Source organism: Thalassophryne amazonica, chromosome 14 (genome assembly GCF_902500255.1).
Source record: "Thalassophryne amazonica chromosome 14, fThaAma1.1, whole genome shotgun sequence".
In the NCBI taxonomy this organism is placed as follows: Eukaryota; Metazoa; Chordata; class Actinopteri; order Batrachoidiformes; family Batrachoididae; genus Thalassophryne; species Thalassophryne amazonica.
Window position 1 is genome coordinate 48,681,388 of NC_047116.1, and position 12,317 is coordinate 48,693,704.

Consider the following 12,317-nt stretch of genomic DNA (forward strand, 5'->3'; position numbering starts at 1 on the left):
TTGAAAAAAATAATAAGGTTGGACACTTTTCTAACAGACCTCGTATGTGTCTCAAAAATGTACACAAAACTACTCTGAAATATGAATACCAGGAAATGGTTTTACTGGAAAATAATGGCATTTTTCTCATTTCAGGAACCCTAAAGTTTGTTCTGCAAGACATTAAAGTCCAGGAAAAAAATGCCGCTGTTGACCCTAATTCGGAGAACAAAAATGTTTGAGTTCTCTGCAATGCATCCTAAGGGCTGACTTGCATCTCTTTCCATACAAAATTCAGTCTCAGATCAAACTAACCCCCCAGCAAATACCAAGGAGACTAGAATTTGCTAGGTGGTTTCCCGGAAAACTGGAGATGGATGATTTGTTTCATAGAAAACTTTAGACAAGGAGGTTACATCATGTGGTGTAAAAGTTAAAGGGGTAAAACATCAAAAAGCAAAGACTAAACTAAAAACTGCATTGGGGAGAAAAATTACATGCTTCGGCCACATGGTCATGTAGAAAATGTCTGATAATATTGATTGGTTTTTCTGTGCTCTCAAAATACTTTTGCATATTTTCCAGCTGCTGAGGTCCTCAAAAAGAGGTACCTGTGTTGCTGAGAAACCATTCCAGTGGTACCCAAAGATCCTCCAAAAGTAGCAGGAGGTGGTAGAATCACAAGTCAGAATTTCAATACATCTACTTGGGAAATGATTCACAATATTAATACCAGCATTTTGGCATCAAAATTAATCCTATATCTTGAAAATAACCCCCCACCCCTTAAATGTAACAAAGTATGGTCTATTTTTAATTATCTGGCAATTCCGCTATGTGTAAAGTTTGTCCATGCTCTTCAAAAACTTTATAAACACAATTCTTTCACAAAGGTTTTATTTCAGTAACACTGTGTGAATAACAGAACTTAGGAGGAGGCCATGCTCTTCAAAATCTTTAAAAACATTAACCATTGTCAAAGGGTTTTTTTCAGTCACACTGACTGAATAACAGGACTTAGGAGGAGGCCATGCTGTTCAAAAACTTTAAAAACATAAACCACTGTCAAAGGTTTTATCAGATTCTTTAGCCTGAGATCTTGTTTTTGGCTTGGCCATGACACTTGATTTACTACAACTTGCCATGCTGTGACTTGAAATTGCATGTGTTGATCACTGTAATAATATCAGTACTCATGTAGCTTTTGTGACTTCTCTAAAACAAGTACTACCAAGTCAGAAGCATTATACGAGGTCTATTAGAAAAGTATCTGACCTTATTATTTTTTTCATGTGCCGAATGAAATGTGCCGAAAAAGTGCTGATGTCCACGTCTTTTCACAATTCCTGTGCTAGTGAGACGACGTCCCGGATAAAACACAGTGTCCAGTTTGGAAATGAACGGCACATTCCACTGTTGCAGGAGTTTTTGTCATGGAAAGAGGAGCGGAGGCTTCGCGCGTCGCGGCGGTGCCGCATGACGCAAAGCAACGCCGTGATGAAGCCTCACGGGACATGTTCTGGCATGTCCAGGCACATCCACAATTTCTCGGATAATCAATCGATGGAAAAACCACCGACAGCTGTCTGAACGCCATCTCAAAGCCGTCCTGTGAGACCAAAACGGAGGTGGTTTTGTCTCGCTCCAGTAGCGAATCCATCATGACGTGGGAAGCCTCCGCTCGGCTTTCCATGACAAAATCTTGTTGAAAGTGAAATCTGACAGAAAATGGTTGATGTCCAGCTCTTGTGATAACCAGAGAAATGGCACACGATGGTCACGGATCCAGACAGCCATCTGTTTAGAAATGAAATGGTCATTCAGCCTGTCGATGGCGGTTTCGGAGCGCGGCGCGGCCCACAGCTGCTGGGGGCCGTCCTTAAAGCGACAGTAACACTCCTTATTCTCTACCAAGCCCATAACATTTTCACCGAAAGCCAGATAATTTTTTCTAATGGTTTCCAGCTGCCAGTCTCTAACAGTTTCTGAAAAAATTCTGATGGAAAAAAAGCCCAAATCATTCCGCCATTTCCTGGCAATGAAACAGCGATGAGGGGGCTGGACCACTCCTCACTCAAAGCCTGCTCACAGGCGAATGACGCAACCGACAGGCGTGGAAAAACTCACGCATGCGCACGAGGGTTCAAGCTTGTCTGACGCAATCACACGTGATTCAAATCCATATGGTTTTTGAAAAAAATAATAAGGTCGGATACTTTTCTAATAGACCTCATATATCATAAACTTGAATGTTGTGTTCAATGCAGGGTTCATCAAAACTAATCATGAAGCCAAAGCAATTACATATAATATTTCAAAAGATGTTAAAATTACAGTATATATTGCAGTTTTCTTTTTTGCATGGGGTGGGGGGGGGGGGGGGTTGTCATGGTAGACACCCACTTCCTATATGAAATATCTCCCAAATTACACAGAGCGCAATCTCTGAAGTTGATGTAAGCATATTTAAAAAAAATAATAATTTTTTCTACCATTACCACCTCCTACTGCCAAAAGTCCTGTTACCAAAGACTTATAGTTGTGTTCAGTCACTGGTTAGCTTCCAAGTCTCACCATCATAGAGTGAGACAGTAAGCCCAAGAACCCTAAAGACTTTTATCTTTGTTCTCCTGCCAAGACACAGGCATTGCCTAACACCTCTATGCAGCAACTTCATGGCTCCATAAGCTCTTCCCAGTCATCTCTTGATCTCAAAGACTGAGGACCCAGAGACATGAATGTCACCACTGAGAAGTTGATGGTCAGTTGGTTAAGCGGTGGCCTTGAGACTAAAGGAGCCTTGTTTCAAACTCCTGTCAGGCTGGAAAAATCACTAAGGGTCCTTTGGCAAGGTGCTTAATCCCCAAGTTGCTCCCGGTGTAGTGAGTGCCTTGCATGGCAGCACCCTGATGTTGGTATGTGAGGTTGTGTGAGTAAATGCAAGGCATCATTGTAAAGCGCTTTGAGTTTTTGATTCAGATGAAAAAGTGCTATATAAATGCAGTCCGTTTACCATTTATTTATGTTGGGCTTTCAAAATCAGACCAAATTGCTTATCAATTTAAATGCAAACACAATCAAGAAGCACAGAAATGGAAACGAATATGTGCATTCACATGAGACCATCAGCATAATAATAAATACATAAAATATTTACTAATGATAGATTACATAAAATACAATAGGTGTGTTTTGAGTTTTATTGAAGTTATTCCACATCTGACTGATATCAGCAGGCTATTTATTTCACAATGTAGGAGCAGGAAAGCAAAAGCTCTGCATCCTGCCAACTACTTTTTAACCTTAGGACAACAGAGTATGCCTGCATCCTGACACTGCAGGAAACGTTACTTCACAAAATGCTTAATAGGTTCTGAAAGATAAGGGGACATACATGTAATATTTTATATGTCATCAACAAAAAGATAAAATCTGCTTCCACAGTCACAGAGAGCCAGTGAAGGAAGGCTAACATGAGGTTGATGTGATTAGGTTTCCTACTTGTGCAGTTAACTGTAGTATGCAGTAGACAATGTTGGATTAAAAAAAACCTTACCAAGGTTTTTAACTCTTTCTCCGTAATGAATCCCCAATAGTAATTGTTTTTCAATATGTCTGTGTCTAACAGGGTCAATAATGATTATGTCAAGCTACTATAAATTGTCATTGACTCACTCATCTTCAACCGCTTACTCCAATTAAGGGTCACAGGGCTTCTATAAATTCTAAAGTAGAAAATTAAATGACATCAAGATTGTCACTGCAGTCAAACAAGCCTTCATTTTTGCAATGTAATGTAATGTTACCGACATAACCAGACGTGAAGGCTACGCATCTTCTCTATAACAGTGAGTTATGAATAACGGAAGAATAGCAGATAGTCCAAGAACAAAACCCTGAGGTACTCTACACTTTGATGCGGAAAATTCAGAGGCAAAGAAACAAACAAACAAACAAAAAAACAAAACAAAAAGAAAACACTGTGGCTAACCTGAAAAATAAGATCTGGAGGAGAGTACCAGGTAAGAGATGGCAAAATAATTTTAATTTCTGTACAACAAATACTCTGTGTTCAATGGTGGCAAATGAGGCTGTTATATTTATAGTAACAAAATTAACACCGATATAGAATCTGCATCAATAACTAGTGACAAATTGTTTAGCACTTCATTTAGTTAAGTTTCTGTGGAATGATGTGCCCTAAATGCTGGTTGTAAAGTTACAAAAAGCTCATCGTCTGTCAAGTATATGATATTCTGCTTAAAGACTACTTTTTCAAGAGTTTTGGGAGGAAAATGTATTAGACACGGGTCTGTAGTTTACCAGCAATCTCAGATCCAAAGTACGGTAGGTTTCTTGAAAGCTGTTTGCCAGCCATTTTTAAGCCAGCAGGAAAAAAATTCCAGCTATGGGTGATAAAGTAATTACATTCAACCAGGAAGTCCCAAATATTGACAATGGATCAAGAAGAGGAGTTGTACATTTCGCACCTCTCACATCTAGGGATGGGTATCGAAAACCTGTTCCTGTTAACAATCGTTAAGAAATGATTCAATTGACTGACATAAGTAGTGTTTTTGCTTAACAATTCCCTTATCAGTTCTTCAGTTCACATTATGCCGGAGCGGCCATTTTTTTTGAGGGTGTGTATCAGGAAAATTATCATTTCTCTATTGATTGCGGACCCGCTGTTTCTGAGAAGTTGCGACGCGAAGCAGTGGGACACAGCGCAAGTAGCGAAGCTCTGCTTCCGACCTTCTGATCTCAGAAGCAGCAGGTCTGCAATTTGTTCATTAACCCCCCAAAAAGCCATTTAAAGATGTCAGTCATGTGTCACCTTTGTGCTGATTAAAGTCACTAACTGGGGCTCTTGTCTTGTTGCGGGTAAGAAACCAGAATTGTCCTCCATCCCACACATTCGTTCCCCTGTTAAATTTTCGTGTGGCAGAGCACACAATGGTTCTCTGGCGTGATCTGGACCCGCTTTGCCGGTTCGTAAACTAAAGTCACTGTCCATCGTGTAAATGAAATAATAATAATAACGATATCCTCTGTTTTGTGGGACTAACTGCACAGCTCCAAACGCTATGTGACTCTCTGCCAAGTGAAATTGGAATTAATAACTACAAAGTGAATTGCATTTTAAATCAAATGACACCTCTTTCCAAATGTTGTAATACAGACAAGAAACTACAATGGACCAAAACTTTTTTTTTTTTTTTCCCCCAAAATGAAACGTCCTCCGTTCTTTATGAATCACATTGATGTTGACGTGCAGCGCAGCTGTTTGCAAGACCACAGCTCAGGGGCCTATGGAGTTAAATTTGTTTTATTAATACCTGAAAGGAAATGCTTTTGACAAAAGCTATATATTTTGTTAATTTCTATTTATGTCCAGAGATCTAGGATCCAGTGACCAATTTCATATTTGTTTATGTTAAGACTAATAAAATGTTGACATAGAAAACCTGTAGAGCCTACGTTTTGTACACAGAAAATTCACAGGAGGTATTGAAAAGGGAATCGATAAAGAATTGGATCAATAAGCGGAATTGATAATGGCATCATTATCAGTGGTGTCAAAAGTACACACATTTGTTACTTAAGTAGAAGTATAGATACTGCAGTTTAAAAACACTCTGGTAAAAGTTGAAGTATCAACTTGACCTCTTTACTCAAGTAAAAGTGAAAAAGTATGTGCTCCAAAACCTACTTAAAGTATAAAAGTATAAAGTAACCTTTAAAAAAAAAGGTAGATGCCACTATATGAATTGAAAGCTTAATTTAAAAACTGATTCGTTCTACATGTGGCCCAAGACCCAAAACCAAAAATTACCCCCCAACACCACCTGCACGCAAATGTTTCAATTCTAGAAGCTCTGAAATGCAATCTGGGACTATTCCAGACAATAAACTGCAGTGAGTGCAGCATCCATTTAGTGAAGGAAAAAACAAAACAAAACACAACTTTCCTTATTCAGATTCATTCCAGTAGTATTCTGCTCTTACTAGGATGCAGCAGTTTTCTAGTTTGGCAGATAGTTCTGGAGAACATCACTGAAGAAATTAACACATTGAAAATATGGTTTGACCGAAACAAACTGTCATTAAATAAGACAGGGATGAAGTGGAGGTGTAAGAGTCACTAGGTGTTCACAGGAAACACTTATTTATTTCTGTATGTATTTATTTATTTATGTATGTTCATTGTTAGTTGCTTTTATATTTTCTGTTGTGTTTCTGTTCAGGTTCTTTTTGCTTCTTTCTCTAAAACTGTATATAATAATCATTAGATTATTAATATATAAACAAAAATAAATTTAAGAAATATTACAATTTGAAAACAAATGCACCCGAACGTGATGAGACCTGCTAAATGCTAACTTTTAACATTGAAAATGCCATAGACATGCTAACGCGTTAGCGTCGCTCCCGTTTTTAAGTTATAAAATACATCTATCAACTGTTTCAGAAGACCATAACAGGTCGGTTTAACATAGAAAAGGTAAATAATACTCACAGAAGTATACTCTTTAGGGTTTTAGCGGGGCGAAAATTAAGTGAAAGAAAGAAGGAATAAACAAAGCAATAGGTCAAAGCATTGCTTCAATCTGCGAACCACTGCTTGGATTGGTTCACGGTTCAAAGCAAAGCCGTGCTGCAGAAAAGTTGATTACAGGCGCACATGACGTGAAATATATATATATATATATAAACATTAAACTGAAGCCAAGAGTAACGAGGCTGTTTGTTTTAAAAATGTAAGGAATACAAAGTACAGATACCTGTGTGAAAATGTAATGAGTAGAAGTCAGAAGTAGGCAGAAAAATAAGTAAAGGAGTAAAGTATAGATACCTAAAAAGTGTACTTAAGTACAGTAACGAAGTATTTGTACTTCGTTACTTGACACCTCTGATCATTATTGATTAAAATATTATTAGTACGTATGCCTGCTCACAATTGTAGACAAATTTGTGAGAGAAACACTATCAAATTTACATGAAAGCATTTTGAATCAAAAGTGCTATTTGTTCATACTGAAAGGCTTTGCTGACACAGAAACAAAAGTAAGATATATGATACTTTATTGCTAATATCCACTATTCTGGTGTTCAAGACCCCCCCCCCCCCAAAAAAAAAATAAAAAATAAAAAAATAAATAAATAGCTAACTAAATAAATAAATAAATCACACATTGATCTTTTTTTTAAGTTTGTGGAGTGGTGACCCCAACGAATGTTGGCGACAGTCTAAAATCAGAATTTAGATTGTGTTTTTCTTACATATTTGTAAACTTAGAATAAATGATCCTATCAGCCAACAGTGTAAGTTTATAGTTGTCCAAGCAGTCATGTCATGCATATTAAGCTACTGTGTACCTTGACTGGCACCATCTGCACCAGTGCAACTGAGCCCAATAGAGCCAAAGTCAGTTCCATGGTGCTGTGGATGTGGTGAAGCGCAGCACCAGTGCATGGGCTCAGACTTGATTTAACTTGTCGTCTTCCATGAACATTGCTATGTGTGCAGTTCTGTATCCTTCTATAAGTAAGAAAGGGCAACAGTTTCAAAGCATGCTGCTCATGTGCCAAATTGCACACACATCTAGTTATGAAAAAGAAAACACAAAACTCCGATTTCAGCATCCGCATTGGGAGCGTTGCTTTATTAACTGTGCAGGACTCCATTATGGCAATTACATCAATTACATCTTTATGTACAAGGAGTTGTTGGCTGCTAAATTAAGGTTTAAAATGTTGTTTATAGGATCTTTAAGGTTGGAGGTAAGCCCACCCTCCAAAAAAAAAAAGGGCTGAGCCTACCATTTGGCAGTAATAGTACAGGATTGCAATATTACAGATTTAATTTTATAAAAGAAAAATCTGATGTTTGAGGAAGGCCAGCAACAGTTGAACAGTTAACAACTCGAGTTTCACCAATCCCTTTAGGAAGTTGTTCTGTTGTCTTTACGTAATAACTAACTTGTGCCTTTTGCTGTTGGGCAGGTTTGTATAATGTGTTGAAGCTTGTTTACTCAAAACAGCTGCCTGTTGCGGCACATAATGGGTTTGATTAAAGCAATGTGGCTGAACCTTGGATGAAATCCGTGGGTTACAAATCCAAAATAAGAAGCAAAAGAGGCGGACAGGTGGTTGTAGCAGTACCGCCGGCTGGATTGCACATGTGAAGACGAGACTACGTTTGCATCTGGTAGTCCAATGAGGGATCTTGACCTTGTCAATGCTCTGGTAAAGCTGTTTTTTTTCTCCAGGGCAACCAGCATTTTCGGCATTACCCCTCACTTAGAGTTGAAAAAGTGGAGTCTGCAACATTAGAGACCCATCAGGGACTTCGTATTATATGAACAACCATGTTTTGGATTTTGAATTTGAAGGAGTGAAGTTACTCTCGATGCAGTTTTGTAATTATGGCTCATTAACAGTATTTCATTCAGTTGAGGCCATTTCATGTAAAGATTTATGAAAATTTGTTTTACTCTTTTTAATGCCAGTGCTCAATTGTCTGTTTTTCCCCTTTCCAGGTCTGTAGCTGAGAAACTGCCCATCGGCTTTGATATGTCCAAAATGAAGATAGACAGCATTTGGTGGACTTGGATGGTGGCAGTTGTGCTTTTCTGTAGTGTAACAAAGGTAGGACAGCACAAATGCAAATGCTGAAAATACATAATCAACTGAAATCATTTCCAAAATGATTACAGTACAATAACATTGCATCCGGATGACTGCAGTGCCACCAGGTAATTATTGAACTTTGCTTGATGTCATCACAGGACATTGCTGATAGAGAACAGATACATTTGTAAGCCCCATGACAGCAGACCATATTAGATGACCTCTCATTTGACCTTGACCTTTGATCAGTGACCTTGACATAATGTGTTGCAAGTGAACAGTCCACTGAGTTTATCCATCAAGCGTGAGTGAAATTGTTGTTTGACCTTTGATTTTGGCCACATACAGATATACAAATAGACGACGTGTCCATTACAATGTCTTCTCTTCACTTGGTGTCTATAGGCTAATAATACAAGACTGAATTATAAAACAGTTTGAAAGAATACCTGACCATATTTTCAGAATGTCAACAAAGCAGAATAGCATTTCCATGATGTGATGGACTGTGACAGCTGGGTTCTGTGTTCTCACGATAGTTGTCATTCCAGCGAAGCGCTCACAAGAGCCGCTTGGGCCCTGGCCTCTTTTTTGAGCTGATTGCATAGTTACACAATCAAGAAATCAAATCTGTTAATCAGTTCAAATCCAGATCAATGTTAGAGGATTGATTGATGAAATCAGTCATCAAAAAATCATATGTATCTCGTCAGACAGACATAAATACATACAAATTTGAGGGCACTCATTGCTAAAGAGAATCGTTTGAGTGTTCAGAAAGTCACCTTGAATTTGTGTCTACCTGTTTCTTTCTTGGGCAGCACAGTGGTTAGAGGTTAGCACTGTTGCCTCACAGCAGGAAGGTCATGGGTTCGAGTCCCACCTGTGGCCTTTCTGTGTGGAGTTTGCATGTTCTCCCCGTGTTTGCATGGGTTCTCCCTGGGTGCTCCGGTTTCCTCCCACATTTCAAGACATGTAGGTTAGGTAGATTGGAAACTTTATAAATGTCCAGGTCTCACTTGCAAAAGAGGTCTCGATCTCAGTGGGACTAAACCGGTTAAATTAAATTCAATGGAGTAAATCACAATTAAGCTTAAGCATTTTTTGTGGCACATTTTTTAAAAATTACCAAAATGGGGTGCTTAGCCTCCGGTCAGGAAGGTTCAATAAGACCACTGAGGCCCATAATTTTCCCCATGGTTCTCCTTTAAGAATTTTAATTTTCATTGATTTAATGTTGGTTAAGTGTTGTGTTAATATTATTATTAGGTGGTGTAAACTGGATATTGACTTTAGTCTTTTTAGAGTCCCTATCAACTTTTCTAATCTTTGAGTGTGTTTTATTTGCACAAAGCTAAAAAAGTAAGTGTTTTCTAGTTCAACTAAATTTTTATGAAAAGATGAATAAGTCAGATGGCAAAAATTAGAGGTCAAACAACAATTTACATTTAACATTCCATGCCCAAAACATTTGTAAAACCAAAAGGCATACCGCTTTACAACCCTTGCGATTTTTGTAATTGATGAATATCATAGAACTGGCGAGAGCACGGCAACTCCTGTTCAATATTGCCACTTTTTTTTGTTTGTTTGTTTTTTAAATCCACTATTGCTGTAATGCCATTATGACACTCTGTCTCTTACTACATGCACATGTACTGATTGTCATGTGAGAAATTCTGTACATCATGTGACCTGTAATTGTGCAAAAAACATTTCCATTGCCAGTTTTCAAAATAAGGCATAAGGCAAATAAATCATGTGAAAAACCACCTCATGCGAGTGTAAAAACCTTTTTGTCAGGAAGGGGATGACAAACTCTTGCTTGAAGTATGGAAGTTTCAGGCGAAACCATTCGGAGTATGGGGGTTTAGGCATTACGGAGAATCAGGTTACCTAACGCTAACCCAATTGGTGACACTTCAATAGCATAACTTGCTTAAAATGGTTTCCGCTGAAGCCCCCATACTCAGCCGGGGTGTTATACTTTCCAGTCAGGAAAGGCATCCAGCATAAAACCTGTGCCAAATCAACATGCAGATCCACCTCGGATTTGCTGTGGCGACCCCGTGTGCAAACAAGGGAGCAGCAGATGGGACTTATTTTTTTTTATTAAGTATATTTTCAATTTGTTACTTTAATTTTTGCAATTTGGAGGGTAATGGAAACTCACTTTACTGTCGAGAATCTTTTTCTCCATCTTCAACAGCATTTGTTACTAGTTTGTCCTGGACACAAGAAACCAGGTTTAATTTATTGCCCATCACATTAATAATAATAATTCTCTCCTAAGGGAAATTATTCTCTGCATTTAATCCATCCTAACCACAGAAATGTTTTTAGAAGCAATCTGATCACAAAAGCAGCAGTGGACAACCACTGAATAGTGCCCAGGGACAAATTCCACATCTTTACACAATGCCTTCACCTTTGGATGTTGAAGGATAACAAACCTAATAAGCATATTTTTAATGGTAAATGGACTGCATTTATGTACCGCCTTTATCCCAAACACTTTACAATGAATGCTCACATTCACCCATTTAAACACATACAGTGCCTTGCAAAAGTGTTCAGCCCCTTTGTATTTCATGTATTTGTTTTTGCCATTTCAAATACAAATATTAAATCAGACTTATCAGTATAAAACTTTCTAAAAGTATCTTTCTTAAACCACTTTGGTATAACACCTGTAAATAATCAGATTTACCATCGAGTGCCATACTGTTTGTATTTCTTCAGAATTGATGTAAATAAAGTCCAAGACATATTCAGTGACTTGGAAATGTTAATGTATCCATCCCCTGACTTGTCTGAAGAAAACTGGCAATAAAACTGATTATTTACAGGTGTTATACCAAAGTAAGATAAGATAAGATCACAGATCTCAGCGCGCATGGCACGGTGTGAACTGTCTGGCTGTTATCAGCCAGACACTGGCCAGGCTAATGTCACTCCCACCACGGGGAAAGGCGTGAACACATTCATGCGTGATCGCTTTGCTCATAGTGCCCTGGACACAGTATGCACTTCAGCTGACCACCGGCTCACCGTCAGCTGAAACTGACAGAGTGCACACAACATGTTAAATTAAAACAGAGAACAGAGAGGTGTAGGCAAATACATAATCACTACAATAAATGAAAACATATTTACATAACAAACACATAAGATAAATAATCACAAGACAAAGGTACAGAGCATGAGCCTTTTTTCTGTGAGCTATGAATTGTTCCAGACAGGTGAATGTGTCAGCGGGAAGCAGCAGGTGCTGAGCCCTGTGTACCCACAGGTTCCAGCTGGGGAACACATACCGTGACATGCAGAATCACATTTCATGACACTCCATCGCAAGGCGCGTGCATCAGTGGGCTCTCCTCACATGGAAATAAATAAAACCACATATCACATTTGCAACGCATTGGCAGCGAATGCCTTATGCTGCGTTCACACCGGGCGCGACGTGAGCGACAACAGCGACAGGTTGCCATGTAATCCCTATGGAACTACGCGTTTTGGCACCAAGTCACACAGCGCGACGCGTTGGACGCGAATGAAGCGACGCAAGTGAAGCGATTTTGAGCGATTGGCACGTTTGTGGCGCGATATTGCGTGGCATCACGTCGCGTTGCCCTCCTCCCCAAGTCGAAAAATCTGAACTCTTTCATCTTGTCGCGCTGCGATGACCATTCAGGGACTGAATA

The 12,317-nt window shown here is 38.8% G+C and overlaps 1 protein-coding gene across 1 annotated transcript in view; it reads left to right on the forward strand.

The window, feature by feature from the left end:
• The window catches only part of calcrla (calcitonin receptor-like a), a 103,788-nt gene that overhangs the window by 64,998 nt on the left and 26,473 nt on the right, over positions 1 to 12,317 (forward strand). The window contains exon 2 of the mRNA XM_034186221.1: positions 8,523 to 8,631. Within this exon, the coding sequence (XP_034042112.1) occupies positions 8,557 to 8,631 (75 nt within the window). The 5' untranslated portion in view covers positions 8,523 to 8,556. The remainder of the gene's footprint in view (positions 1 to 8,522; positions 8,632 to 12,317) is intronic.